Source organism: Ranitomeya imitator, chromosome 5 (genome assembly GCF_032444005.1).
Source record: "Ranitomeya imitator isolate aRanImi1 chromosome 5, aRanImi1.pri, whole genome shotgun sequence".
NCBI lineage: Eukaryota > Metazoa > Chordata > Amphibia > Anura > Dendrobatidae > Ranitomeya > Ranitomeya imitator.
Window position 1 is genome coordinate 585,014,214 of NC_091286.1, and position 27,858 is coordinate 585,042,071.

Here is a 27,858-nt window from a genome sequence, read left to right on the forward strand (position 1 = left end):
ACCCCATACCCAATTTGTAGGCCTAATGCAGCGTAGTTTCCAACAACTACTAAACGAGAGCCGGAAGATCGAAGCTCAGGAAAGGCAACCTGGAGAACACCTTGGAGTGGAACACACCATCTCTCTACACCCCATACCCAATTTGTAGGCCTAATGCAGTGTAGTTTCCAAGAACTACTAAACGAGAGCCGGAAGATCGAAGCTCAGGAAAGGCAACCTGGAGAACACCTTGGAGTGGAACACACCATCTCTCTACACCCCATACCCAATTTGTAGGCCTAATGCAGTGTAGTTTCCAACAACTACTAAACGAGAGCCGGAAGATCGAAGCTCAGGAAAGGCAACCTGGAGAACACCTTGGAGTGGAACACACCATCTCTCTACACCCCATACCCAATTTGTAGGCCTAATGCAGTGTAGTTTCCAACAACTACTAAACGAGAGCCGGAAGATCGAAGCTCAGGAAAGGCAACCTGGAGAACACCTTGGAGTGGAACACACCATCTCTCTCCACCCCATACCCAATTTGTAGGCCTAATGCAGTGTAGTTTCCAACAACTACTAAACGAGAGCCGGAAGATCGAAGCTCAGGAAAGGCAACCTGGAGAACACCTTGGAGTGGAACACACCATCTCTCTACACCCCATACCCAATTTGTAAGCCTAATGCAGTGTAGTTTCCAAGAACTACTAAACGAGAGCCGGAAGATCGAAGCTCAGGAAAGGCAACCTGGAGAACACCTTGGAGTGGAACACACCATCTCTCTACACCCCATACCCAATTTGTAGGCCTAATGCAGCGTAGTTTCCAACAACTACTAAACGAGAGCATGAAGATCGAAGCATTGGCGAGGAAACCTGGGGAACACCTTGGAGTGGAACACACCATCTCTCTACACCCCATACCCAATTTGTAGGCCTAATGCAGCGTAGTTTCCAACAACTACTAAACGAGAGCCGGAAGATCGAAGCTCAGGAAAGGCAACCTGGAGAACACCTTGGAGTGGAACACACCATCTCTCTGCACCCCATACCCAATTTGTAGGCCTAATGCAGTGTAGTTTCCAAGAACTACTAAACGAGAGCCGGAAGATCGAAGCTCAGGAAAGGCAACCTGGAGAACACCTTGGAGTGGAACACACCATCTCTCTACATCCCATACCCAATTTGTAGGCCTAATGCAGTGTAGTTTCCAACAACTACTAAACGAGAGCCGGAAGATCGAAGCTCAGGAAAGGCAACCTGGAGAACACCTTAGAGTGGAACACACCATCTCTCTACACCCCATACCCAATTTGTAGGCCTAATGCAGTGTAGTTTCCAAGAACTACTAAACGAGAGCCGGAAGATCGAAGCTCAGGAAAGGCAACCTGGAGAACACCTTGGAGTGGAACACACCATCTCTCTACACCCCATACCCAATTTGTAGGCCTAATGCAGTGTAGTTTCCAACAACTACTAAACGAGAGCCGGAAGATCGAAGCTCAGGAAAGGCAACCTGGAGAACACCTTGGAGTGGAACACACCATCTCTCTACACCCCATACCCAATTTGTAGGCCTAATGCAGTGTAGTTTCCAACAACTACTAAACGAGAGCCGGAAGATCGAAGCTCAGGAAAGGCAACCTGGAGAACACCTTGGAGTGGAACACACCATCTCTCTCCACCCCATACCCAATTTGTAGGCCTAATGCAGTGTAGTTTCCAACAACTACTAAACGAGAGCCGGAAGATCGAAGCTCAGGAAAGGCAACCTGGAGAACACCTTGGAGTGGAACACACCATCTCTCTACACCCCATACCCAATTTGTAAGCCTAATGCAGTGTAGTTTCCAAGAACTACTAAACGAGAGCCGGAAGATCGAAGCTCAGGAAAGGCAACCTGGAGAACACCTTGGAGTGGAACACACCATCTCTCTACACCCCATACCCAATTTGTAGGCCTAATGCAGCGTAGTTTCCAACAACTACTAAACGAGAGCATGAAGATCGAAGCATTGGCGAGGAAACCTGGGGAACACCTTGGAGTGGAACACACCATCTCTCTACACCCCATACCCAATTTGTAGGCCTAATGCAGCGTAGTTTCCAACAACTACTAAACGAGAGCCGGAAGATCGAAGCTCAGGAAAGGCAACCTGGAGAACACCTTGGAGTGGAACACACCATCTCTCTGCACCCCATACCCAATTTGTAGGCCTAATGCAGTGTAGTTTCCAAGAACTACTAAACGAGAGCCGGAAGATCGAAGCTCAGGAAAGGCAACCTGGAGAACACCTTGGAGTGGAACACACCATCTCTCTACATCCCATACCCAATTTGTAGGCCTAATGCAGTGTAGTTTCCAACAACTACTAAACGAGAGCCGGAAGATCGAAGCTCAGGAAAGGCAACCTGGAGAACACCTTAGAGTGGAACACACCATCTCTCTACACCCCATACCCAATTTGTAGGCCTAATGCAGCGTAGTTTCCAACAACTACTAAACGAGAGCCGGAAGATCGAAGCTCAGGAAAGGCAACCTGGAGAACACCTTGGAGTGGAACACACCATCTCTCTACACCCCATACACAATTTGTAGGCCTAATGCAGTGTAGTTTCCAAGAACTACTAAACGAGAGCCGGAAGATCGAAGCTCAGGAAAGGCAACCTGGAGAACACCTTGGAGTGGAACACACCATCTCTCTACACCCCATACCCAATTTGTAGGCCTAATGCAGTGTAGTTTCCAAGAACTACTAAACGAGAGCCGGAAGATCGAAGCTCAGGAAAGGCAACCTGGAGAACACCTTGGAGTGGAACACACCATCTCTCTACACCCCATACCCAATTTGTAGGCCTAATGCAGCGTAGTTTCCAACAACTACTAAACGAGAGCATGAAGATCGAAGCATTGGCGAGGAAACCTGGGGAACACCTTGGAGTGGAACACACCATCTCTCTACACCTCATACCCAATTTGTAGGCCTAATGCAGCGTAGTTTCCAACAACTACTAAACGAGAGCATGAAGATCGAAGCATTGGCGAGGAAACCTGGGGAACACCTTGGAGTGGAACACACCATCTCTCTACACCCCATACCCAATTTGTAGGCCTAATGCAGCGTAGTTTCCAACAACTACTAAACGAGAGCCGGAAGATCGAAGCTCAGGAAAGGCAACCTGGAGAACACCTTGGAGTGGAACACACCATCTCTCTGCACCCCATACCCAATTTGTAGGCCTAATGCAGTGTAGTTTCCAAGAACTACTAAACGAGAGCCGGAAGATCGAAGCTCAGGAAAGGCAACCTGGAGAACACCTTGGAGTGGAACACACCATCTCTCTACATCCCATACCCAATTTGTAGGCCTAATGCAGTGTAGTTTCCAACAACTACTAAACGAGAGCCGGAAGATCGAAGCTCAGGAAAGGCAACCTGGAGAACACCTTAGAGTGGAACACACCATCTCTCTACACCCCATACCCAATTTGTAGGCCTAATGCAGCGTAGTTTCCAACAACTACTAAACGAGAGCCGGAAGATCGAAGCTCAGGAAAGGCAACCTGGAGAACACCTTGGAGTGGAACACACCATCTCTCTACACCCCATACACAATTTGTAGGCCTAATCCAGTGTAGTTTCCAAGAACTACTAAACGAGAGCCGGAAGATCGAAGCTCAGGAAAGGCAACCTGGAGAACACCTTGGAGTGGAACACACCATCTCTCTACACCCCATACCCAATTTGTAGGCCTAATGCAGTGTAGTTTCCAAGAACTACTAAACGAGAGCCGGAAGATCGAAGCTCAGGAAAGGCAACCTGGAGAACACCTTGGAGTGGAACACACCATCTCTCTACACCCCATACCCAATTTGTAGGCCTAATGCAGCGTAGTTTCCAACAACTACTAAACGAGAGCATGAAGATCGAAGCATTGGCGAGGAAACCTGGGGAACACCTTGGAGTGGAACACACCATCTCTCTACACCCCATACCCAATTTGTAGGCCTAATGCAGCGTAGTTTCCAACAACTACTAAACGAGAGCCGGAAGATCGAAGCTCAGGAAAGGCAACCTGGAGAACACCTTGGAGTGGAACACACCATCTCTCTGCACCCCATACCCAATTTGTAGGCCTAATGCAGTGTAGTTTCCAAGAACTACTAAACGAGAGCCGGAAGATCGAAGCTCAGGAAAGGCAACCTGGAGAACACCTTGGAGTGGAACACACCATCTCTCTACATCCCATACCCAATTTGTAGGCCTAATGCAGTGTAGTTTCCAACAACTACTAAACGAGAGCCGGAAGATCGAAGCTCAGGAAAGGCAACCTGGAGAACACCTTAGAGTGGAACACACCATCTCTCTACACCCCATACCCAATTTGTAGGCCTAATGCAGCGTAGTTTCCAACAACTACTAAACGAGAGCCGGAAGATCGAAGCTCAGGAAAGGCAACCTGGAGAACACCTTGGAGTGGAACACACCATCTCTCTACACCCCATACACAATTTGTAGGCCTAATGCAGTGTAGTTTCCAAGAACTACTAAACGAGAGCCGGAAGATCGAAGCTCAGGAAAGGCAACCTGGAGAACACCTTGGAGTGGAACACACCATCTCTCTACACCCCATACCCAATTTGTAGGCCTAATGCAGTGTAGTTTCCAAGAACTACTAAACGAGAGCCGGAAGATCGAAGCTCAGGAAAGGCAACCTGGAGAACACCTTGGAGTGGAACACACCATCTCTCTACACCCCATACCCAATTTGTAGGCCTAATGCAGCGTAGTTTCCAACAACTACTAAACGAGAGCATGAAGATCGAAGCATTGGCGAGGAAACCTGGGGAACACCTTGGAGTGGAACACACCATCTCTCTACACCTCATACCCAATTTGTAGGCCTAATGCAGCGTAGTTTCCAACAACTACTAAACGAGAGCATGAAGATCGAAGCATTGGCGAGGAAACCTGGGGAACACCTTGGAGTGGAACACACCATCTCTCTACACCCCATACCCAATTTGTAGGCCTAATGCAGCGTAGTTTCCAACAACTACTAAACGAGAGCCGGAAGATCGAAGCTCAGGAAAGGCAACCTGGAGAACACCTTGGAGTGGAACACACCATCTCTCTGCACCCCATACCCAATTTGTAGGCCTAATGCAGTGTAGTTTCCAAGAACTACTAAACGAGAGCCGGAAGATCGAAGCTCAGGAAAGGCAACCTGGAGAACACCTTGGAGTGGAACACACCATCTCTCTACATCCCATACCCAATTTGTAGGCCTAATGCAGTGTAGTTTCCAACAACTACTAAACGAGAGCCGGAAGATCGAAGCTCAGGAAAGGCAACCTGGAGAACACCTTAGAGTGGAACACACCATCTCTCTACACCCCATACCCAATTTGTAGGCCTAATGCAGCGTAGTTTCCAACAACTACTAAACGAGAGCCGGAAGATCGAAGCTCAGGAAAGGCAACCTGGAGAACACCTTGGAGTGGAACACACCATCTCTCTACACCCCATACACAATTTGTAGGCCTAATGCAGTGTAGTTTCCAAGAACTACTAAACGAGAGCCGGAAGATCGAAGCTCAGGAAAGGCAACCTGGAGAACACCTTGGAGTGGAACACACCATCTCTCTACACCCCATACCCAATTTGTAGGCCTAATGCAGCGTAGTTTCCAACAACTACTAAACGAGAGCATGAAGATCGAAGCATTGGCGAGGAAACCTGGGGAACACCTTGGAGTGGAACACACCATCTCTCTACACCTCATACCCAATTTGTAGGCCTAATGCAGCGTAGTTTCCAACAACTACTAAACGAGAGCATGAAGATCGAAGCATTGGCGAGGAAACCTGGGGAACACCTTGGAGTGGAACACACCATCTCTCTACACCCCATACCCAATTTGTAGGCCTAATGCAGCGTAGTTTCCAACAACTACTAAACGAGAGCCGGAAGATCGAAGCTCAGGAAAGGCAACCTGGAGAACACCTTGGAGTGGAACACACCATCTCTCTGCACCCCATACCCAATTTGTAGGCCTAATGCAGTGTAGTTTCCAAGAACTACTAAACGAGAGCCGGAAGATCGAAGCTCAGGAAAGGCAACCTGGAGAACACCTTGGAGTGGAACACACCATCTCTCTACATCCCATACCCAATTTGTAGGCCTAATGCAGTGTAGTTTCCAACAACTACTAAACGAGAGCCGGAAGATCGAAGCTCAGGAAAGGCAACCTGGAGAACACCTTAGAGTGGAACACACCATCTCTCTACACCCCATACCCAATTTGTAGGCCTAATGCAGCGTAGTTTCCAACAACTACTAAACGAGAGCCGGAAGATCGAAGCTCAGGAAAGGCAACCTGGAGAACACCTTGGAGTGGAACACACCATCTCTCTACACCCCATACACAATTTGTAGGCCTAATGCAGTGTAGTTTCCAAGAACTACTAAACGAGAGCCGGAAGATCGAAGCTCAGGAAAGGCAACCTGGAGAACACCTTGGAGTGGAACACACCATCTCTCTACACCCCATACCCAATTTGTAGGCCTAATGCAGTGTAGTTTCCAAGAACTACTAAACGAGAGCCGGAAGATCGAAGCTCAGGAAAGGCAACCTGGAGAACACCTTGGAGTGGAACACACCATCTCTCTACACCCCATACCCAATTTGTAGGCCTAATGCAGCGTAGTTTCCAACAACTACTAAACGAGAGCATGAAGATCGAAGCATTGGCGAGGAAACCTGGGGAACACCTTGGAGTGGAACACACCATCTCTCTACACCTCATACCCAATTTGTAGGCCTAATGCAGCGTAGTTTCCAACAACTACTAAACGAGAGCCGAAAGATCAAAGCTCAGGAAAGGCAACCTGGAGAACACCTTGGAGTGGAACACACCATCTCTCTACACCCCATACCCAATTTGTAGGCCTAATGCAGTGTAGTTTCCAAGAACTACTAAACGAGAGCCGGAAGATCGAAGCTCAGGAAAGGCAACCTGGAGAACACCTTAGAGTGGAAAACACCATCTCTCTACACCCCATACCCAATTTGTAGGCCTAATGCAGTGTAGTTTCCAACAACTACTAAACGAGAGCCGGAAGATCGAAGCTCAGGAAAGGCAACCTGGAGAACACCTTGGAGTGGAACACACCATCTCTCTACACCCCATACCCAATTTGTAGGCCTAATGCAGCGTAGTTTCCAACAACTACTAAACGAGAGCCGGAAGATCAAAGCTCAGGAAAGGCAACCTGGAGAACACCTTGGAGTGGAACACACCATCTCTCTACACCCCATACCCAATTTGTAGGCCTAATGCAGTGTAGTTTCCAAGAACTACTAAACGAGAGCCGGAAGATCGAAGCTCAGGAAAGGCAACCTGGAGAACACCTTGGAGTGGAACACACCATCTCTCTACACCCCATACCCAATTTGTAGGCCTAATGCAGCGTAGTTTCCAACAACTACTAAACGAGAGCATGAAGATCGAAGCGTTGGCGAGGAAACCTGGGGAACACCTTGGAGTGGAACACACCATCTCTCTACACCCCATACCCAATTTGTAGGCCTAATGCAGTGTAGTTTCCAACAACTACTAAACGAGAGCTGGAAGATCGAAGCTCAGGAAAGGCAACCTGGAGAACACCTTGGAGTGGAACACACCATCTCTCTACACCCCATACCCAATTTGTAGGCCTAATGCAGTGTAGTTTCCAAGAACTACTAAACGAGAGCCGGAAGATCGAAGCTCAGGAAAGGCAACCTGGAGAACACCTTGGAGTGGAACACACCATCTCTCTACACCCCATACCCAATTTGTAGGCCTAATGCAGTGTAGTTTCCAAGAACTACTAAACGAGAGCCGGAAGATCGAAGCTCAGGAAAGGCAACCTGGAGAACACCTTGGAGTGGAACACACCATCTCTCTACACCCCATACCCAATTTGTAGGCCTAATGCAGCGTAGTTTCCAACAACTACTAAACGAGAGCATGAAGATCGAAGCATTGGCGAGGAAACCTGGGGAACACCTTGGAGTGGAACACACCATCTCTCTACACCCCATACCCAATTTGTAGGCCTAATGCAGCGTAGTTTCCAACAACTACTAAACGAGAGCCGGAAGATCGAAGCTCAGGAAAGGCAACCTGGAGAACACCTTGGAGTGGAAAACACCATCTCTCTACACCCCATACCCAATTTGTAGGCCTAATGCAGTGTAGTTTCCAAGAACTACTAAACGAGAGCCGGAAGATCGAAGCTCAGGAAAGGCAACCTGGAGAACACCTTGGAGTGGAACACACCATCTCTCTACACCCCATACCCAATTTGTAGGCCTAATGCAGTGTAGTTTCCAACAACTACTAAACGAGAGTCGGAAGATCGAAGCTCAGGAAAGGCAACCTGGAGAACACCTTGGAGTGGAACACACCATCTCTCTACACCCCATACCCAATTTGTAGGCCTAATGCAGTGTAGTTTCCATGAACTACTAAACGAGAGCCGGAAGATCGAAGCTCAGGAAAGACAACCTGGAGAACACCTTGGAGTGGAACACACCATCTCTCTACACCCCATACCCAATTTGTAGGCCTAATGTAGTGTAGTTTCCAAGAACTACTAAACGAGAGCCGGAAGATCGAAGCTCAGGAAAGGCAACCTGGAGAACACCTTGGAGTGGAACACACCATCTCTCTACACCCCATACCCAATTTGTAGGCCTAATGCAGTGTAGTTTCCAAGAACTACTAAACGAGAGCCGGAAGATCGAAGCTCAGGAAAGGCAACCTGGAGAACACCTTGGAGTGGAACACACCATCTCTCTACACCCCATACCCAATTTGTAGGCCTAATGCAGTGTAGTTTCCAAGAACTACTAAACGAGAGCCGGAAGATCGAAGCTCAGGAAAGGCAACCTGGAGAACACCTTGGAGTGGAACACACCATCTCTCTACACCCCATACCCAATTTGTAGGCCTAATGCAGTGTAGTTTCCAACAACTACTAAACGAGAGCCGGAAGATCGAAGCTCAGGAAAGGCAACCTGGGGAACACCTTGGAGTGTAACACACCATCTCTCTCCACCCGATACCCATTTTGTAGGCCTAATGCAGTGTAGTTTTCTACAACTACTAAACGAGAGTCGGAAGACCGAAGCAATGGCAAGGAAACCTGGGGAACACCTTGGAGTGTAACACACCATCTCTCTCCACCCCATACCCAATTTGTAGGCCTAATGCAGCCTACTTTCCGACAACTACTAAACGAGAGCATGAAGATCGAAGCTCAGGAAAGGCAACCTGGGGAACACCTTGGAGTGTAACAAACCCTCTCTCTACACCACGGAAGGGCTGATTCTTAGGAAGGATGGCTGTCGGAAAGAAGCAGGGCGCGTCCGAGGGTGATTATATTCTTATTAGGTATATACTCACCCTCGGACGCGCCCTGCTTCTTTATTTGTAATGAATGTTTATTTGCAATGTGGTTTAGACTTACTCTATTTTTTTGGTAAATAATGATTTTATTATTTTCATTGTTTTGCATCTTCTTGGCAATAATATAAAGAAGACGCGACAGGACAACACTCGGTGGATGCCATATCTGTGTTTTAAATTGAAAAAAACTTTCAGTTAACTACTTGCAGGAGAAAGTTATTGTAGCTGGTGGCCATTTTTAGTACTGTACCAGATTTTTGTTGTATGTGTTTGTTTTTAATGTTAAAATGTCTGCATTTGATATCTCTCCAGTATTTTCTTTTTTATAAGCAAAATACTTATTTTTATATTTTCTGATGTTGGTTCAAGGGGTACACGGGCAGCAGTAGACAGGTCAGTGGAGGCCTAGTGGAAGGAGGGACCGCAGACAGGCTTCGAAGCCCTAACATAATAAATTGGGCTGGCTGTAGGCAATTTAAAATTGGTTCCAGGGGAACACGGGCGGCAGTAGCCAGGTCAGTGTAGTAGTAGTGGAAAGAACGGGCCGCAGACAGGCTTCGAAGGCCTAACATAACAAAAATTGGGCTGTAGGCAATTTAAAATTGGTTCCAGGGGAACACGGGCGGCAGTAGCCAGGTCAGTGTAGTAGTAGTGGAAAGAACGGGCCGCAGACAGGCTTCGAAGGCCTAACATAACAAAAATTGGGCTGTAGGCATTTTAAAATTGGTTCCAGGGGAACACGGGCGGCAGTAGACAGGTCAGTGGAGGCCTAGTGGAAGGAGGGACCGCAGACAGGCTTCGAAGCCCTAACATAATAAATTGGGCTGGCTGTAGGCAATTTAAAATTGGTTCCAGGGGAACACGGGCGGCAGTAGACAGGTCAGTGGAGGCCTAGTGGAAGGAGGGACCGCAGACAGGCTTCGAAGCCCTAACATAATAAATTGGGCTGGCTGTAGGCAATTTAAAATTGGTTCCAGGGGAACACGGGCGGCAGTAGACAGGTCAGTGGAGGCCTAGTGGAAGGAGGGACCGCAGACAGGCTTCGAAGCCCTAACATAATAAATTGGGCTGGCTGTAGGCAATTTAAAATTGGTTCCAGGGGAACACGGGCGGCAGTAGACAGGTCAGTGGAGGCCTAGTGGAAGGAGGGACCGCAGACAGGCTTCGAAGCCCTAACATAATAAATTGGGCTGGCTGTAGGCAATTTAAAATTGGTTCCAGGGGAACACGGGCGGCAGTAGACAGGTCAGTGGAGGCCTAGTGGAAGGAGGGACCGCAGACAGGCTTCGAAGCCCTAACATAATAAATTGGGCTGGCTGTAGGCAATTTAAAATTGGTTCCAGGGGAACACGGGCAGCAGTAGACAGGTCAGTGGAGGCCTAGTGGAAGGAGGGACCGCAGACAGGCTTCGAAGCCCTAACATAATAAATTGGGCTGGCTGTAGGCAATTTAAAATTGGTTCCAGGGGAACACGGGCGGCAGTAGACAGGTCAGTGGAGGCCTAGTGGAAGGAGGGACCGCAGACAGGCTTCGAAGCCCTAACATAATAAATTGGGCTGGCTGTAGGCAATTTAAAATTGGTTCCAGGGGAACACGGGCAGCAGTAGACAGGTCAGTGGAGGCCTAGTGGAAGGAGGGACCGCAGACAGGCTTCGAAGCCCTAACATAATAAATTGGGCTGGCTGTAGGCAATTTAAAATTGGTTCCAGGGGAACACGGGCAGCAGTAGACAGGTCAGTGGAGGCCTAGTGGAAGGAGGGACCGCAGACAGGCTTCGAAGCCCTAACATAATAAATTGGGCTGGCTGTAGGCAATTTAAAATTGGTTCCAGGGGAACACGGGCGGCAGTAGACAGGTCAGTGGAGGCCTAGTGGAAGGAGGGACCGCAGACAGGCTTCGAAGCCCTAACATAATAAATTGGACTGGCTGTAGGCAATTTAAAATTGGTTCCAGGGGAACACGGGCGGCAGTAGACAGGTCAGTGGAGGCCTAGTGGAAGGAGGGACCGCAGACAGGCTTTGAAGCCCTAACATAATGAATTGGGCTGGCTGTAGGCAATTTAAAATTGGTTCCAGGGGAACACGGGCAGCAGTAGACAGGTCAGTGGAGGCCTAGTGGAAGGAGGGACCGCAGACAGGCTTCGAAGGCCTAACATAAGAAAAATGTCAATACAATGGTATTGACAGTGCCAGGCATTGAAGGATGTCAGGGCATAGACTAAACATTGGTGGAGCTGTGAGAGAAAATTTTGCAAGTCGTAGAGCACTGTTTGACCTGGGGGGGGGACTGTCTTGTGGCCGGCGGTACAGGCCCAGGGCCCCTCATATTACAACGGTGTGTCTGACGTTGGGTGCGCACCACCACCGCCAGACACTTTATTGTACTATGAGGGACCTAGTGGCAGTGCCGTCGACCAAAAGCGGGCACACCCACCTCTTCAGACAAACAGTTCTCTCACGGGTGCTGGCGCCAAGTGGCGATACCACGGCCCCGTGTGGGGACTTTGGCCATTTAGGGAGGTGTTAACATGTCGGATGCTGGACAATCAGGTGCTGCAAATTACGAGATTGGAAAAGTCGTTCAGAATAGTCCACAGGCAAGACCTTTACATAGGAAAGCTAGGTGTCAGCCGGGCAAGGTGGGGCAAAAGATTTCGAAATCCAGTTGTGGTTCATTTTAATGAAGGTTAGATCATCTACATTTTGGGTAGCCAGACGAGTCCTTTTTTCTGTTAGTATTGAACCTGCAGCACTGAATACTCTTTCTGATAGGACACTAGCTGCCGGGCAAGCAAGCTCCTGCAATGCATATTCTGCCAATTCTGGCCAGGTGTCTAATTTTGATGCCCAGTAATCAAATGGGAATGACGGTTGAGGGAGAACATCGATAAGGGATGAAAAATAGTTTGTAACCATACTGGACAAATGTTGTCTCCTGTCACTTTGAATTGATGCTGCAGTACCTGTCCTGTCTGCGGTCATAGCAAAATCACTCCACAACCTGGTCAGAAAACCCCTCTGGCCAACGCCACTTCTGATTTCTGCCCCTCTAACTCCTCTGGTCTGCTGGCCCCTGCAGCTCGTGTGAGAACGATCACGGGCGCTGTGTGCAGGGAATGCCAGAAGCAAACGGTCAACAAGAGTTGATTGTTTGGTTGCTAATATTAGTTCCAAGTTCTCATGTGGCATTATATTTTGCAATTTGCCTTTATAGCGAGGATCAAGGAGGCAGGCCAACCAGTAATCGTCATCGTTCATCATTTTAGTTATGTGTGTGTCCCTTTTGAGGATACGTAAGGCATAATCCGCCATGTGGGCAAAAGTTCCAGTTCTCAAATCTCCGGTTGTGCTTGGTTGAGGGGCAGTTTCAGGCAAATCCACGTCACTTGTGTCCCTCCAAAAACCAGAACCCGGCCTTGCCGCGCCACCAATTTCCAGTGGCCCCGGAAAAGCTTCCTCATTACAAATATAATCATCCCCATCATCCTCCTCGTCCTCCTCCTCCTCTTCGCCCGCTAACTCGTCCTGTACACTGCCCTGGCCAGACAATGGCTGACTGTCATCAAGGCTTTCCTCTTCCTCAGCTGCAGACGCCTGATCCTTTATGTGCGTCAAACTTTGCATCAGCAGACGCATTAGGGGGATGCTCATGCTTATTATGGCATTGTCTGCACTAACCAGCCGTGTGCATTCCTCAAAACACTGAAGGACTTGACACATGTCTTGAATCTTCGACCACTGCACACCTGACAACTCCATGTCTGCCATCCTACTGCCTGCCCGTGTATGTGTATCCTCCCACAAAAACATAACAGCCCGCCTCTGTTCGCACAGTCTCTGAAGCATGTGCAGTGTTGAGTTCCACCTTGTTGCAACGTCTATGATTAGGCGATGCTGGGGAAGGTTCAAAGAACGCTGATAGGTCTGCATACGGCTGGAGTGTACGGGCGAACGGCGGATATGTGAGCAAAGTCCACGCACTTTGAGGAGCAGGTCGGATAACCCCGGATAACTTTTCAGGAAGCACTGCACCACCAGGTTTAAGGTGTGAGCCAGGCAAGGAATGTGTTTCAGTTGGGAAAGGGAGATGGCAGCCATGAAATTCCTTCCGTTATCACTCACTACCTTGCCTGCCTCAAGATCTTCAGTGCCCAGCCACGACTGCGTTTCTTTCTGCAAGAACTCGGACAGAACTTCCGCGGTGTGTCTGTTGTCGCCCAAACACTACATAGCCAATACAGCCTGCTGACGTTTGCCAGTAGCTGCCCCATAATGGGAGACCTGGTGTGCAACAGTGGCAGCTGCGGATGGAGTGGTTGTGCGACTGCGGTCTGTGGACGAGCTCTCGCTTCTGCAGGAGGACGAAGAGGAGGAGGAGGGGGTGCGAACGGCTACAGCCAACTGTTTCCTAGACCGTGGGCTAGGCAGAACTGTCCCAAACTTGCTGTCCCCTGTGGACCCTGCATCCACCACATTTACCCAGTGTGCCGTGATGGACACGTAACGTCCCTGGCCATGCCTACTGGTCCATGCATCTGTTGTCAGGTGCACCTTTGTGCTCACAGATTGCCTGAGTGCATGGACGATGCGCTCTTTAACATGCTGGTGGAGGGCTGGGATGGCTTTTCTGGAAAAAAAGTGTTGACTGGGTAGCTCGTAGCGTGGTACAGCGTAGTCCATCAGGGCTTTGAAAGCTTTGCTTTCAACTAACCGGTAGGGCATCATCTCTAACGAGATTAGTCTAGCTATGTGGGCGTTCAAACCCTGTGTACGCGGATGCGAGGCTAAGTACTTCCTTTTTCTAACCATAGTCTCATGTAGGGTGAGCTGGACTGGAGAGCTGGAGATCATGGAACTAGCGGGGGTGCCGGTGGACATGGCAGACTGAGAGACGGTGGGAGATGGTATTGTTGCCGCCGGTGTCCTAGATGCAGTGTTTCCTACTACGAAACTGGTGATTCCCTGACCCTGACTGCTTTGGCCTGGCAAAGAAACCTGCACAGATACTGCAGGTGGTGTGGAAAATGGTGGCCCTACACTGCCGGAAGGGATGTTGCGTTGCTGACTAGCTTCATTGGCCGAGGGTGCTACAACCTTAAGGGACGTTTGGTAGTTAGTCCAGGCTTGCAAATGCATGGTGGTTAAATGTCTATGCATGCAACTTGTATTGAGACTTTTCAGATTCTGTCCTCTGCTTAAGGTAGTTGAACATTTTTGACAGATGACTTTGCGCTGATCAATTGGATGTTGTTTAAAAAAATGCCAGACTGCACTCTTTCTAGCATCGGATACCTTTTCAGGCATTGCAGACTGAGCTTTAACCGGATGGCCACGCTGTCCTCCAACAGGTTTTGGCTTTGCCACGCGTTTTGGGCAAGATACGGGCCCGGCAGATGGAACCTGTTGCGATGTTGATGCCTGCTGCGGCCCCTCCTCCTCCGCTTCAGAACTGCTGCCGCCTGCACCCTGTTCCCCAAATGGCTGCCAATCGGGGTCAAGAACTGGGTCATCTATTACCTCTTCTTGTAGCTCGTGTGCAACTTCGTCTGTGTCACCGTGTCGGTCGGTGGTATAGCGTTCGTGATGGGGCAACATAGTCTCATCAGGGTCTGATTCTTGATCATTACCCTGCGAGGGCAATGTTGTGGTCTGAGTCAAAGGACCAGCATAGTAGTCTGGCTGTGGCTGTGCATCAGTGCACTCCATGTCAGATTCAACTTGTAATGGGCATGGACTGTTAACTGCTTCACTTTCTAAGCCAGGGACGGTATGTGTAAAGAGCTCCATGGAGTAACCCGTTGTGTCGCCTGCTGCATTCTTCTCTGTTGTTGTTTTTGCTTAAGAGGACAAGGAAGCGACTTGTCCCTGACCGTGAACATCCACTTACGACGCGCTGCTTTAACATTTACCAGTTTCACGAGAGGAGGCAAAAGAGCTAGAGGCTGAGTCAGCAAGATAAGCCAAAACTTGCTCTTGCTGCTCCGGCTTTAAAAGCGGTTTTCCTACTCCCAGAAAAGGGAGCGTTCGAGGCCTTGTGTAGCCAGACGACGAACCTGGCTCCACAGCTCCAGACTTAGGTGCAATATTTTTTTTCCCACGACCAGCTGATGCTCCACCACTACCACTACCCTCATTACTAGCTGACAATGAACGCCCCCGGCCACGACCTCTTCCACCAGACTTCCTCATTGTTTTAAAAACGTAAACAAACTAACGGTATTTGTTGCTGTCACACAAATTACACGGTGAGCTATAACTTCAGTATGATTTAGCTACCCCTTTACAGGTGAGTGAGACCACAAGAAAATCAGGCACAATGTTACACACTCTGTTGTTGGTGGCAACAAATGAGAGAGATGCCACACACGCAGGACTGTCACTGAAGCACAAATGTAAATATTAATCTCCCACTGATTTGATTATTTTTTTTTTTTCAGGGAGACTTTAGGAAAAAAAAATAATAGAATAAAATGATTTTTTCAGGAAGAATTTAGAAACCAAATACAATAAAATGATTTTTTCAGGGAGAAATTAGAAAACAAATAAAACAAAAAAAGGCTTTCTATGGCCCACTTAGTGAGAGATGACGCACACAGGAGTCAGGAGTGGCTCACAAGCCCAGAGGCCAATATTTATCTCCCACTGATTGATGTAGTGATTTTTTCAGGTAGATTTTGGAACCCAAATCAAGCTAAAAAAAATAATAGGCTTTCTATGGCCCACAATTGGAGAGAGAGAGAGAGATGGCACACCCAGGAGTCAAGACTGGCACACAAGCAGAAAGGGCAATATTAATCTCCCACTGATTTGTTTTTTTTTTGTTTTTTTCAGGGAGACTTTAGGAAAAAAAAATAATAGAATAAAATAATTTTTTCAGGAAGAATTTAGAAAACAAATAAAATAAAATGATTTTTTCAGGGAGAATTTAGAAAACAAATAAAACAAAAAAAGGCTTTCTATGGCCCACTGTGTGAGAGATGACGCACACAGGAGTCAGGAGTGGCACACAAGCCCAGAGGCCAATATTTATCTCCCACTGATTGATGTAGTGATTTTTTCAGGTAGATTTTGGAACCCAAATCAAGCTAAAAAAATAATAGGCTTTCTATGGCCCACAATTGGAGAGAGAGAGAGAGATGGCACACCCAGGAGTCAAGACTGGCACACAAGCAGAAAGGGCAATATTAATCTCCCACTGATTTGTTTTTTTTGTTTTTTTTCAGGGAGACTTTAGGAAAAAAAAATAATAGAATAAAATGATTTTTTCAGGAAGAATTTAGAAACCAAATAAAATAAAATGATTTTTTCAGGGAGAATTTAGAAAACAAATAAAACAAAAAAAGGCTTTCTATGGCCCACTGAGTGAGAGATGACGCACACAGGAGTCAGGAGTGGCACACAAGCCCAGAGGCCAATATTTATCTCCCACTTTTTTTTTTTGTTCCAGGGAAAATTTATAAACCCAATAAAAAAAATAATAAATAGGCTTTCTATGGCCCACTATCTGAGAGAGAGAGAGAGATGGCACGCTTAGGACTGGCACACAAGCCCAAAGGCCAATATTAATCTCCCTTTTTTTTTCAGGGAGAATTTATAAAACCAAAAAAAAATAAATAAATAGGCTTTCTATGGCCCACTATTTGTGAGAGAGATGGCACGCTTAGGACTGGCACACAAGCCCAAAGGCCAATATTAATCTCCCACTGATTGATTTATTGATTTTTTTCAGGTAGAATTTAGAACCCAAATAAAGCAAAAAAAAAAAAAAAATGGGCTTTCTATGGCCCACTGAGTGAGTGATGATGCACACAGGAGTCAGGAGTGGCACACAAGCCCTGAGGCCAATATTTTTCTCCCACTGATTGATGTAGTGATTTTTTCAGGTAGATTTTAGAACCAAAATCAAGCAAAAAAATAAATAGGCTTTCTATGGCCCACTGACTGAGAGATAGCACACACAGGAGTCAAGAGTGGCACACAAGCCCTGAGGCCAATATTTTTCTCCCACTGATTGATGTAGTGATTTTTTCAGGTAGATTTTATAACCCAAATCAAGCAAAAAAATAAATAGGCTTTCTATGGCCCACTGAGTGAGAGATGGCACACACAGGGATGGCACTCTAGCAGAAATGTCAATCTTAATCTCCCACAAAAAAAAACCAAAAAAAAAAACCAGGGAGTGTCCTTCAATTACTATCTCCCTGCAGTAATCTCAGCCAGGTATGGCAGGCAGCAATAAGGAGTGGACTGATGCACAAATTAAATAAAAAGTGTGTACAAACAAAAAAGATAGCTGTGCAGAAAGGAAGGAACAAGAGGATTTGTGCTTTGAAAAAAGTAGTTGGTTTGCACAGCGGCGTACACACAGCAATGCAGCTATCAGGGAGCCTTCTAGGGCAGCCCAATGAGCTACAGCGCTGAGGAGAAAAAAAAAAAAAATGTAGCTTCCACTGTCCCTGCACACCGAAGGTGGTGTTGGGCAGTGGAAATCGCTACAGCACAAGCGGTTTGGTGGTTAATGGACCCTGCCTAACGCTATCCCTGCTTCTGACGAAGCGGCAGCAACCTCTCCCTAAGCTCAGATCAGCAGCAGTAACATGGCGGTCAGCGGGAACGCCCCTTTATAGCCCCTGTGACGCCGCAGACAGCAAGCCAATCACTGCAATGCCCTTCTCTAAGATGGTGGGGACCAGGACCTATGTCATCACGCTGCCCACACTCTGCGTTTACCTTCATTGGCTGAGAAATGGCGCTTTTCGCGTCATTGAAACGCGACTTTGGCGCGAAAGTCGCGTACCGCATGGCCGACCCCGCACAGGGGTCGGATCGGGTTTCATGAAGCCCGACTTTGCTAAAAGTCGGCGACTTTTGAAAATGAACGACCCGTTTCGCTCAACCCTACTGGTAACTACTAATATGGCTGCATTTAAAGCTTTCACAATGTCATCATTTTACTTCTTTCAGCACCTGAAAAGCAAATCTGATTCAACATACAGCCACAAGGAATGAGAGCATGTATCTCTGCATTATTTGCTCTGCAAATTGAAGACATATTCTCAGAAACAAAACCAAAAAATGGGTTGTCTAGTTTAAAAGGTGTTAGTTGTAAGTTAAAGGGGTATACACCAAAAAAAAACAAGTTATCCCCAGATTGGGGTCCTAGAACCCTAAAAACAGCCCTCGCCTGAATAGAATGGAGGTCGCATATGTGGCCAATACTCCAATCATTGTCTGTGAGACAGCCATAAAGAGCGCTTGGCTATTTCTGAAAGTCCCATAGATAATGAATGGAGCAGCGTTAAAGCATTCGCACCTTCATTCTATTAAAGATGGGGCTGCAGAGCGTCAGGCTCGGGATCACTGATTTCCCACTTGTCAGACCCCCAACGATCTGCAAGTTATCCATGTTAAGGATCCTCAGTTATAAAAATGTCTGAGCCTTTAGCACAATTATGGATTATGTACATAGCCCTCTGATTATAACGTTATGTCCCCTGTGAGGGTGCTGCAAATCCTTTGAGAAGAAAAGAAATCCTTTGAGAAGAAGCTGATGATCATGTGAACAATTTGTTATAACATATGGTGCATTTACAATTTTTCTTTTAAGTTGGATGTACAGCATTGAGTCAAATTTAGGACAGCTACACATAAAAGTTCACTAACCCTTTGTTGTGGCGCTTTGTTCAGGTAAAAGCTCTTCAGAATGGGCAAAGAAACTAAAGTCACGTGATTTTGAGTTGTTATGCCTCGATGGCTCTCGGGCATCTGTCAGTGACTACAAAACGTGCAACCTGGCAGAGGTGCCTGCCCATGCTGTCGTCACCAGGTCAGAGAAGAGGAACAGTGTGGTAAAGACGCTTAGTAAACAGCAGGTATGGGCTTCAGACCATCAGCAAGTCATTGTTTTTCTACTTCTTTTACCAGGTTCCTAAACTAAATCGTGACCCCAAATTAGGCTCCTTCACAACTAGCATCTGAACACCAAAAATTGTGCCCACAACAAAAAACTGCTGCACTCACTCATGTCCATCTGTACCCAAACTTTTCAAAGTAAAACTGAAAAACACATAGAACACAGAGAGTTGAGTTGTACTTGTAGAGTAACATTATTCCGATATGGTACCAAATTGTGTCCAATGACACTTCTCAATACAACGGATGGAGTGTGATCCTTGCAGCATGGTTCTATATATGCTTACATGGTGACTCTCATATTGTGAAAAGTGACCCTAAAGTGTGCTGTCTAATGTCCCCTGTAGAATACAAACATTGTTTTTTTCTGGCTTAATTTTCTACGAACCCAAAGGCCCCCATAAACCTTAGAGAAAAGTATTATTTAATGGACCGAAACTTGTGAAGGCTCTCCCAAATAGTTAACTAAACATAGGAGTGTAATCCAAAAATAAAATCAAAATATCTTTATTGAATAATTAATAGACATATAAAATGTTCAAAAGTTTATCATACATAGTCAGAGCCACACAGAGACAACCTCCCTGAACAGTCAAAAAATCCATAGGTAATAATGGTGGTATCAAACACACCTAGACATAGCAATGGTGTAAAGATATGATAACAAACAACACTCTTCAAAAATGTATATCAGAATCAATTAGATACACGGTGGAACAAAGTCCTACCGCAATAGTATACAGATGTACAAAGAGTCCCAGTGAGGATATGAAGGACATCTTTGCTGTAGGTGGAAATAATGTATCACCAAAGCAGATGTTTGCTGAACAAGGTATCAGAGTATAACCAGAATTAAAGTGAGGCAAACAGATTACTTAGATAAGAGATCTAGCCACAATAAGGCATAAAGAAGAATAAAATAGTGACAGTTCTGGCTTCAAGAAGGCTGTAGAACCAAAAATTAACTGATACATAAAGAAGTAAAAGGAAGTTGAACAGGCCTGTCCAACAGCCAAAGGAGCACCCCTCCTTAGGCCGCCACACAGGGGGTGTGAGGCTGCTCCTTAGGCCACCAGACGGGGTGTGAGGCTGCTCCTTTGGCTGTCACACAGGGGGTGTGAGGCTGCTCCTTAGGCCGCCACACAGGGGGTGTGAGGCTGCTCCTTTGGCTGCCACACAGGGAGTGTGAGGCTGCTCCTTTGGCTGCCACACAAGGGGTGTGAGGCTGCTCCTTAGGCTGCCACACGGGGGTGTGAGGCTGCTCCTTAGGCTGCCACACAAGGGGTGTGAGGCTGCTCCTTTGGCTGCCACACAGGTCTATTCTACATCAGTTCATTCTTGGTTCTACAGCCTTCTTGAACCCAGAAAGGTCTTATTTTTATTCACCTTTAGGCTATGTGCACACGTTCAGGTTTTTACGCGTTTTTTTTCCGGTAAAAACGCAATAAAAACTCATTAAAAACGCATACATTATGCATCCTATCATTTAGAATGCATTCTGCATGTTTTGTGTACATGATGCGTTTTTTTCCGGAAAAAAATGCATCGCGGTAAAAAAAGCATCATGTTCATTAATTTTGCAGATTTTCTGAGTTTTTCCCACTATTCTATGCATTTGGGAAAAAACGCACAAAAATGCACCAAAACCGTGTCAAAAACGCAAAAAAAAAAACGCATGCGGATTTCTGGCAGAAATGTCCGTTTTTTGTCAGGAAAATTTCTGCAAGAAATCCTGACATGTGCACATACCCTTATGCTTTATTATGGCTAGATCTCTTAGTTAAGTAATCTGTTTGCCTGTTGCTGTTTGTTATCATATATTGACACCATTGCTATGTCCAGGTGTGTTTGTTACCACCATTATTAGCTATGTACAATACTCTCTTTTTAAAGTTTTAGATGTCTATTAATTATTCAATAAAGATATTTCCTTTATATTTTGGGCTTGCACTCCTATGTTTTCTTAGAGAAAAGTAGTCCAAACCCGACGACTGCAACGGGACCAGCTACCTACCTAACATCCAACTAGTCCAAAAATGTCAGAGGAGAAAAGCATAAAGGCCCCTTCACATTAAGCGACGCTGCAGCGATACCGACAACGATCCGGATCGCTGCAGCGTTGCTGTTTGGTCGCTGGAGAGCTGTCACACAGACCGCTCTCCAGTGACCAACGATGCCGGTAACCAGGGTAAACATCGGGTAACTAAGCGCAGGGCCGCGCTTAGTAACCCGATGTTTACCCTGGTTACCATCCTAAAAGTAAAAAAAACAAACAGTACATACTTACCTACCGCTGTCTGTCCTCCAGCGCTGTGCTCTGCACTCCTCCTGCACTGGCTGTGAGCACAGCGGCCGGAAAGCAGAGCGGTGACGTCACCGCTCTGCTTTCCGGCTGACCGACGCTCACAGCCAGAGCAGGAGGAGTGCAGAGCACAGCGCTGGAGGACAGACAGCGTTAGGTAAGTATGTACTGTTTGTTTTTTTTACTTTTAGGATGGTAACCAGGGTAAACATCGGGTTACTATGCGCGGCCCTGCGCTTAGTTACCCGATGTTTACCCTGGTTACCAGTGAAGACATCGCTGGATCGGTGTCACACACGCCGATCCAGCGATGTCCACGGGAGATCCAGCGACAAAATAAAGTTCTGGACTTTCTTCAGCGACCAACGATCTCCCAGCAGGGGCTTGATCGTTGGTCGCTGTCACACACAACGATTTTATTAACGATATCGTTGCTACGTCACAAAAAGCAACGATATCGTTAACAATATCGTTATGTGTGAAGGTACCTTTAGGCAGCTTGAATTCATTTGCCTGATCCTTTTGTTCTTCCACTTCTGGTCGAGCCAAGCATTCATGTGTATGGTGGAATGCGGAAAGATAGCTGTCAGCCAACAGCCATGAAAGATAGATGAGCACCTTTACTCTTACTTATTCAAATTCTGCAATGAGTAGGTCTTAAAGGGAATCTGTCAATAGGATCAACCCTCCTACGACATCTATATGGCCATGCAAGTCATGCAAGAAAGTTGAATATAATTATACCTTGATATCGGCAATTCAATGTCTTACTCCAGAGAAATCCATGTTTTTGTTAATATGTAAATGAGCTGTTAAGATCTATAGGTCAGACATAGATCTCTCTGAGAATGTGCATCCACAGATTATTTTAAATGAAAGGGGGCATTACCAGCATGAGACGTTTTCACAGCCAGTCTGCTCTCATGATCTATATGTTTCACACTGGTAACATCCCTTTCATTAATAATAATCTCTGGAGGCAGATTCTCAGGGAGATCAGTCTCCAGCCCATTGATCCTATATGTAAGACAACTGTGTATTTCTCCGTAATAAGACATCAGATCGCAGATATCACGGTATCATTTTATTCAGCTTTCTTTGACCTGCATGGATATACAGACGGCTTAGGAGGGTTGATCCTACTGACATTTTCCCTTTAAGGTTGCTCCCATTGTTCTTTCTCCACACCATGACAACATACAGGTCTAAAAAGGTGACATGATGTCCTATCCCATCCACTATGAGTGATTTAACTTATTAATGAAGTTAAAAAAAATAATGATTTTTCCCCTAAATGTTCACATTTTAGTCACTATTTGGGCGGAATGGAATCCAGACACAAAAGTTTCAGTTATTCGGCTCTAAGGAGGGCAAAGATCTTCTCTTCAAGGATTCCACCCAGTGCTTGCTTGAGAATGATCAGAAAATCACTATGGAGGAATTCCTGGGAAAAACCTACTATTCAGCAGTCTCTGCCCTTAATAAATGCTCACCAACATCAGGTATGTACTGTCTGTTTTCAAAAACAGCCCCCAAAAATTAAAGGCATTTAAAAAAAATATATACAAATGCTTCTCACAAAATTAGAATATCATCAAAAGGTTAATTTATTTCATTCTTCAGTACAAAAAGCGAATCTCATATATTATATAAAGTCATTATGCACAGAGTGATCTATTTCAAGTGTTTATTTATGTTAATGTTGATGATTATGGCTTACAGCCAATGAAAACCGAAAAGTCATTATCTCAGTAAATTAGAATAATTAACAAAAAACGCCTGCAAAGGCTTCCTACGGTTTTAAAAAGGTCCCTTAGTCTGTTTCAGTAGGATCCACAATCATGGGGAAGACTGCTGACTTGACAGATGTCCAGAAGGCAGTCATTGACACATTCCACGAGGAGGGTAAGCCACAAAAGGTCATTGCAAGCATATTAATGTAAAGTTGAGTGGAAGTAAAAAGTGTGGTAGAAAAAGATACACAAGCAGCCGGGATAACTGCAGCCTTGAAAGGATTGTTTGAGGGAACCTGTCAGTAGGGTTGTGCACAGTAACCTACACACAGTGTCAGTTCGGCGCCGTTATACTGAGTAAAATGATACCTTGGTTGATGAAATCCATCTTGAAGTTGTTTCTTAATCTTTATTTTCAGTTTTGTATTAATTATCTGCTCGTGCCCTACGGCGGGGTTGGTGTATGTGGTGCTCTAATTAGGTATTTATAATGAAGACTGCTGACCGGTCACTGCTCCCTCAGTGACCCGACCCCTAGTTTGCATAATGAATACCATCACATACTGAACAAAAAAAAACGCTTCTGCAGGCAGGTTCCAGCCATGGCCCCTGCTCTGCAGCATAATCACATGGTTATTGTGCACTTAATAATCCCTTTTGCAGATTTACTTGAGCGAGGAAAAAAAAGAAGCCATTTTGAAAATGGTGCCCGGGGCACCTGTGCAGTAGCAGCTATCGGTTTGTATAAAGATCAGATAGCTGCTGTTACGCAGGCGCCAGCGACACCATCTTGCTGGAGAAGAAAAAATAAATGTCCTCCTCCAAGATGGTGCCGCCCGCGCCTGTGCAGTAGCAGATCTCGGAGATCGCTAACAGCTGCTATTGCGCATGCGTGGGCAGCACCATCTTGGTGGAGGACATTTTTTTTCTTTTCCAGCAAGATGGCACTGTCGGTGCCTGCACAAAAGCAGCTATCTGATATCTATACAAACCGATAGCTGCTACTGCGCAGGCGCCCCGAACGTTATTTTCAAAATGCCTTTTTTTTTCCTCGCTCAAGTAAATCTGCAAAAGAGATTATTAAGTGCACAGTAACCATGTGATTATGTTGCAGCACGGGCCATGGCCGGAACCTGCCTGCAGAAGCATTTTGGTTTTTTCCATGATTTGTGGAGCCCACTGAAAAAGATTAAGGGACCTTTTTAAACGCTTTGGAAGCCTTTGCAGGTGTTTTTTTGTTAATTATTCTAATTTACTTAGATAATGACTTTTGGGTTTTCATTGGCTGTAAGCCATAATCATCAACATTAACAGAAATAAACACTTGAGATAGATCACTCTGTTTGTAATGACTATATAATATATGAGTTTCACATTTTGTATTGAAGAACTGAAATAAATTAACTTTTTGATGATAATCTAATTTTGTGAGAAGCACCTGTATATATAATAATAAAAATGTCTTTTTCTGCTTTCATATAAGCTCATATACACAAGTGTTCAAAATTGTTGGTACCCTTCGTTTAATGACAGAAAAATCTACAATGGTCACAGAAATAACTTGGATCTGACAAAAGTAATAATAAATAAATAATCTATGAAAATGAACAAATGAAAGTCAGACATTGCTTTTGAACCATGCTTGCACAGAATTAAAAAAAAAAAAAATAAAACTCATGAAATAGGCCTGGATAGAAATGATGGTACCCTTAAGTTAAAATTTTGTTGCACAACTTTTTGAGGCAATCACTGCAATCAAACAATTCCTGTAACTGTCAATGAGACTTCTGCACCTCTCAACAGGTATTTTGGCCCACTCCTCAAGAGCAAAGTGCTCCAGTTGTCTCGTGTTTGATGGTTGCCTTTTACAGACAGCATGTTTCAGCTCTTTCCAAAGATGCTCAATATGATTTAGGTCAGGGCTCACAGAAGGTCACTTCAGAATAGGCCAATGTTTTCCTCTTAGCCATTCTTGGGTGTTTTAGTTGTGTATTTTGAGTCATTATCCTGTTGCAAGACCCATGACCTGCGACTGAGTTCAAGCTTTCTGACACTGGGCAGCACATTTCTCCCTAGATAGTCTTGAGATTTAATTGTACCCTGCACAGATTCTAGACACCCTGTGCCAGATGCAGCAAAGCAGCCCCAGAACATACAAGAGCCTCCTCCATGTTTCACTGTAGGGACAGTGTTCTTTTCTTTATATGCTTAATTTTTCCATCTGTGAACATATAGCTGATGTGCCTTGCCAAAAAGTTCCATTTTTGCTTCATCTGTCCATAGGACATTCTCCCAGAAGCTTTGTGACTTGTCAACATGTTCTTTGGCAAATTCCAGTCTGGCTTTTTTATGATTTTTTTCCAACAATGGTATCCACCTTGGTTGCATGAAGTCCACTTTGGCTCATACAATGACAGATAGTCCGATCTGACACTGATGTTCCTAGAGCTTGAAGTTCACCTTTAATCTGTTTAGAGGTTTTTCTTGGCTCTTTTGTTACCATTCGTATTATCCGCCTCTTTGATTTGTCATCAATTTTCCTCCTGCGACCATGTCCAGGGAGGGTGGCTGCAGTCCCATGGATCTTAAATTTCTGAATAATACATGCAACTGTAGTCACAGGAACATCAAGATGCTTAAAGATGGTCTTACAACTTTTATCTTTAACATGTTTGTCTATAATTTTCTTTCTAATCTTCTGAGACAACTCTTTCCTTTTCTTCCTCTGGTCCATGTTGAGTGTGATACACACCATGTCATCAAACAGCACAGTGAGTATCTGGAGCCCTATATACAGGCCCACTCACTGATTCCAAGATTGTAGACACCTGTGATGCTAGTTAGTGGACACACCTTGATTTAACATGTCCCTTTTGTCACATTATTTTCAGGGTTACCATCATTCCTGTTCAAGCCTATTTCATGAGTTGTTTATTTTTTTAATTCTGTGGAAGCATGGCTGAAAAGCAATGTCTGACTTTTCATTTGTTCATTTTCATAGATCTTTTATTTATTATTACTTTTGTCAGATTCAAATTATTTCTGTGACCATTGTGGGTTTTTCCGTCATTAAATGAGTGGTACCAGCAATTTTGACCACGTTTGTAAATCAATTATGCCATTTTTTGCATATTATCAGTACAGATAAGTTTTTGCTACCAAACACCAGGTAATATTCACAAAACCAAATCCAAAAAGAAAGGAAACTAATGTAACTATAAATATGGTAAAATAGAAAGTAAACTTTGGTAATTTTTTATATATTTTTTAATGTTTAAGGTGTTTGCAGATTGGTGGAGGTTTAAGCATGAAGCAAAGTACGGATTCATTAGAAAGTCTGTAGGCTTGAGCTGTGCACTTCTCAGGGGTGCTTTGAGTGATTGATAGCAATCACAGGACCCAAACCCCACCAATCTACATGGAATTTAAAGGAAACCTTTCATTGTGGGATTCGCAATTAACCTGCAGATATAGCGTTAATCTGCAGGTATATGACGTTAATGTAATGTTTGCCTTACTGGAAGCACAGCTACAGGGAGAAAATGCATTACATCTTCCCTGCAGCCAACTGCATTTAGTCATAGAGGCGGCACATGGAGCGGTTGCAGTCCCCACTCATTAAACTGTGAGCGCAGCTGTAATCATTCCCCAGCATTTCAACAACCAGGAATGACAGGTACAGTGGAAGGCTGAAATAAGTTTGACTAAACAATCTGGTTTGGGTAACTTATTACTCCTAGCAATGTACTAGATTCTTTCTTTCTTAGCAAATGTAGAGAATGAGTCATGGTCGTTGGATCCATGTTTGAAGAACAATTCTAGGTAGTCCTATCGGGCTGATATTCATCAACTTCCTCGTATTCTTTATTCTTTCCCTAGAATTGCTGCCTGCCTGCACGTTCCACAGCTGTTAAGCGGCTCCAGTGGTGAAGAACAATCCACTGAAAGACACATATACTATACAGTTTTCATCTGTCTGCAAAATAACACAATAAACTTTGCCTGCAGTGTTGAGGGTATGTGCACACGTCTGGATTTTTCGCGTTTTTTTTGCGGAATTTCGCTATAAAAACGCTATAATTCCGCATCAAAAACGCTAAAAAAATGCATCCTATCATTTAGAATGCATTCCGGATTTTTTGTTCAGATGGATGCGTTTTTTACCGCAAAAAAAACGCATTCCGCAAAAAAAATGGACATGCTCATTCTTTTTGCGGATTTTTTGCGGATTTATAAGCCAAAATGACTGTCAAGAAAAAAAAAAAAAAACGCAAAAATTCCGCAAAAAATCCGCGCAAAAAACGCGCAAAAACCGCGAAAAATCCGCGCGGAAAAAAACGCGATTTCCTGCCAGAATTCTCCGGATTTTGTCAGGAAAAAAACCTGACGTGTGCACATACCCTGACACTTGTGTAAAGATGTCACTACATTTTACAAATCGGTGTTCTGTAATTGCCGCTCTTGAGTTCCAT

General features: G+C 45.3%; 1 protein-coding gene across 1 annotated transcript in view; it reads left to right on the plus strand.

Moving 5' to 3' along the window:
- Nucleotides 1-27,637, plus strand: part of LOC138638540 (serotransferrin-B-like) — an 83,028-nt gene extending 55,391 nt beyond the window's left edge. Inside the window, exons 15-17 of the mRNA XM_069727920.1 lie at nt 19,127-19,311; nt 22,963-23,155; nt 27,266-27,637. Coding sequence (XP_069584021.1) covers nt 19,127-19,311; nt 22,963-23,155; nt 27,266-27,300 — 413 coding nt within the window. The 3' untranslated portion in view covers nt 27,301-27,637. The remainder of the gene's footprint in view (nt 1-19,126; nt 19,312-22,962; nt 23,156-27,265) is intronic.
- The last annotated feature ends 221 nt before the right edge of the window (nt 27,638-27,858 follow it).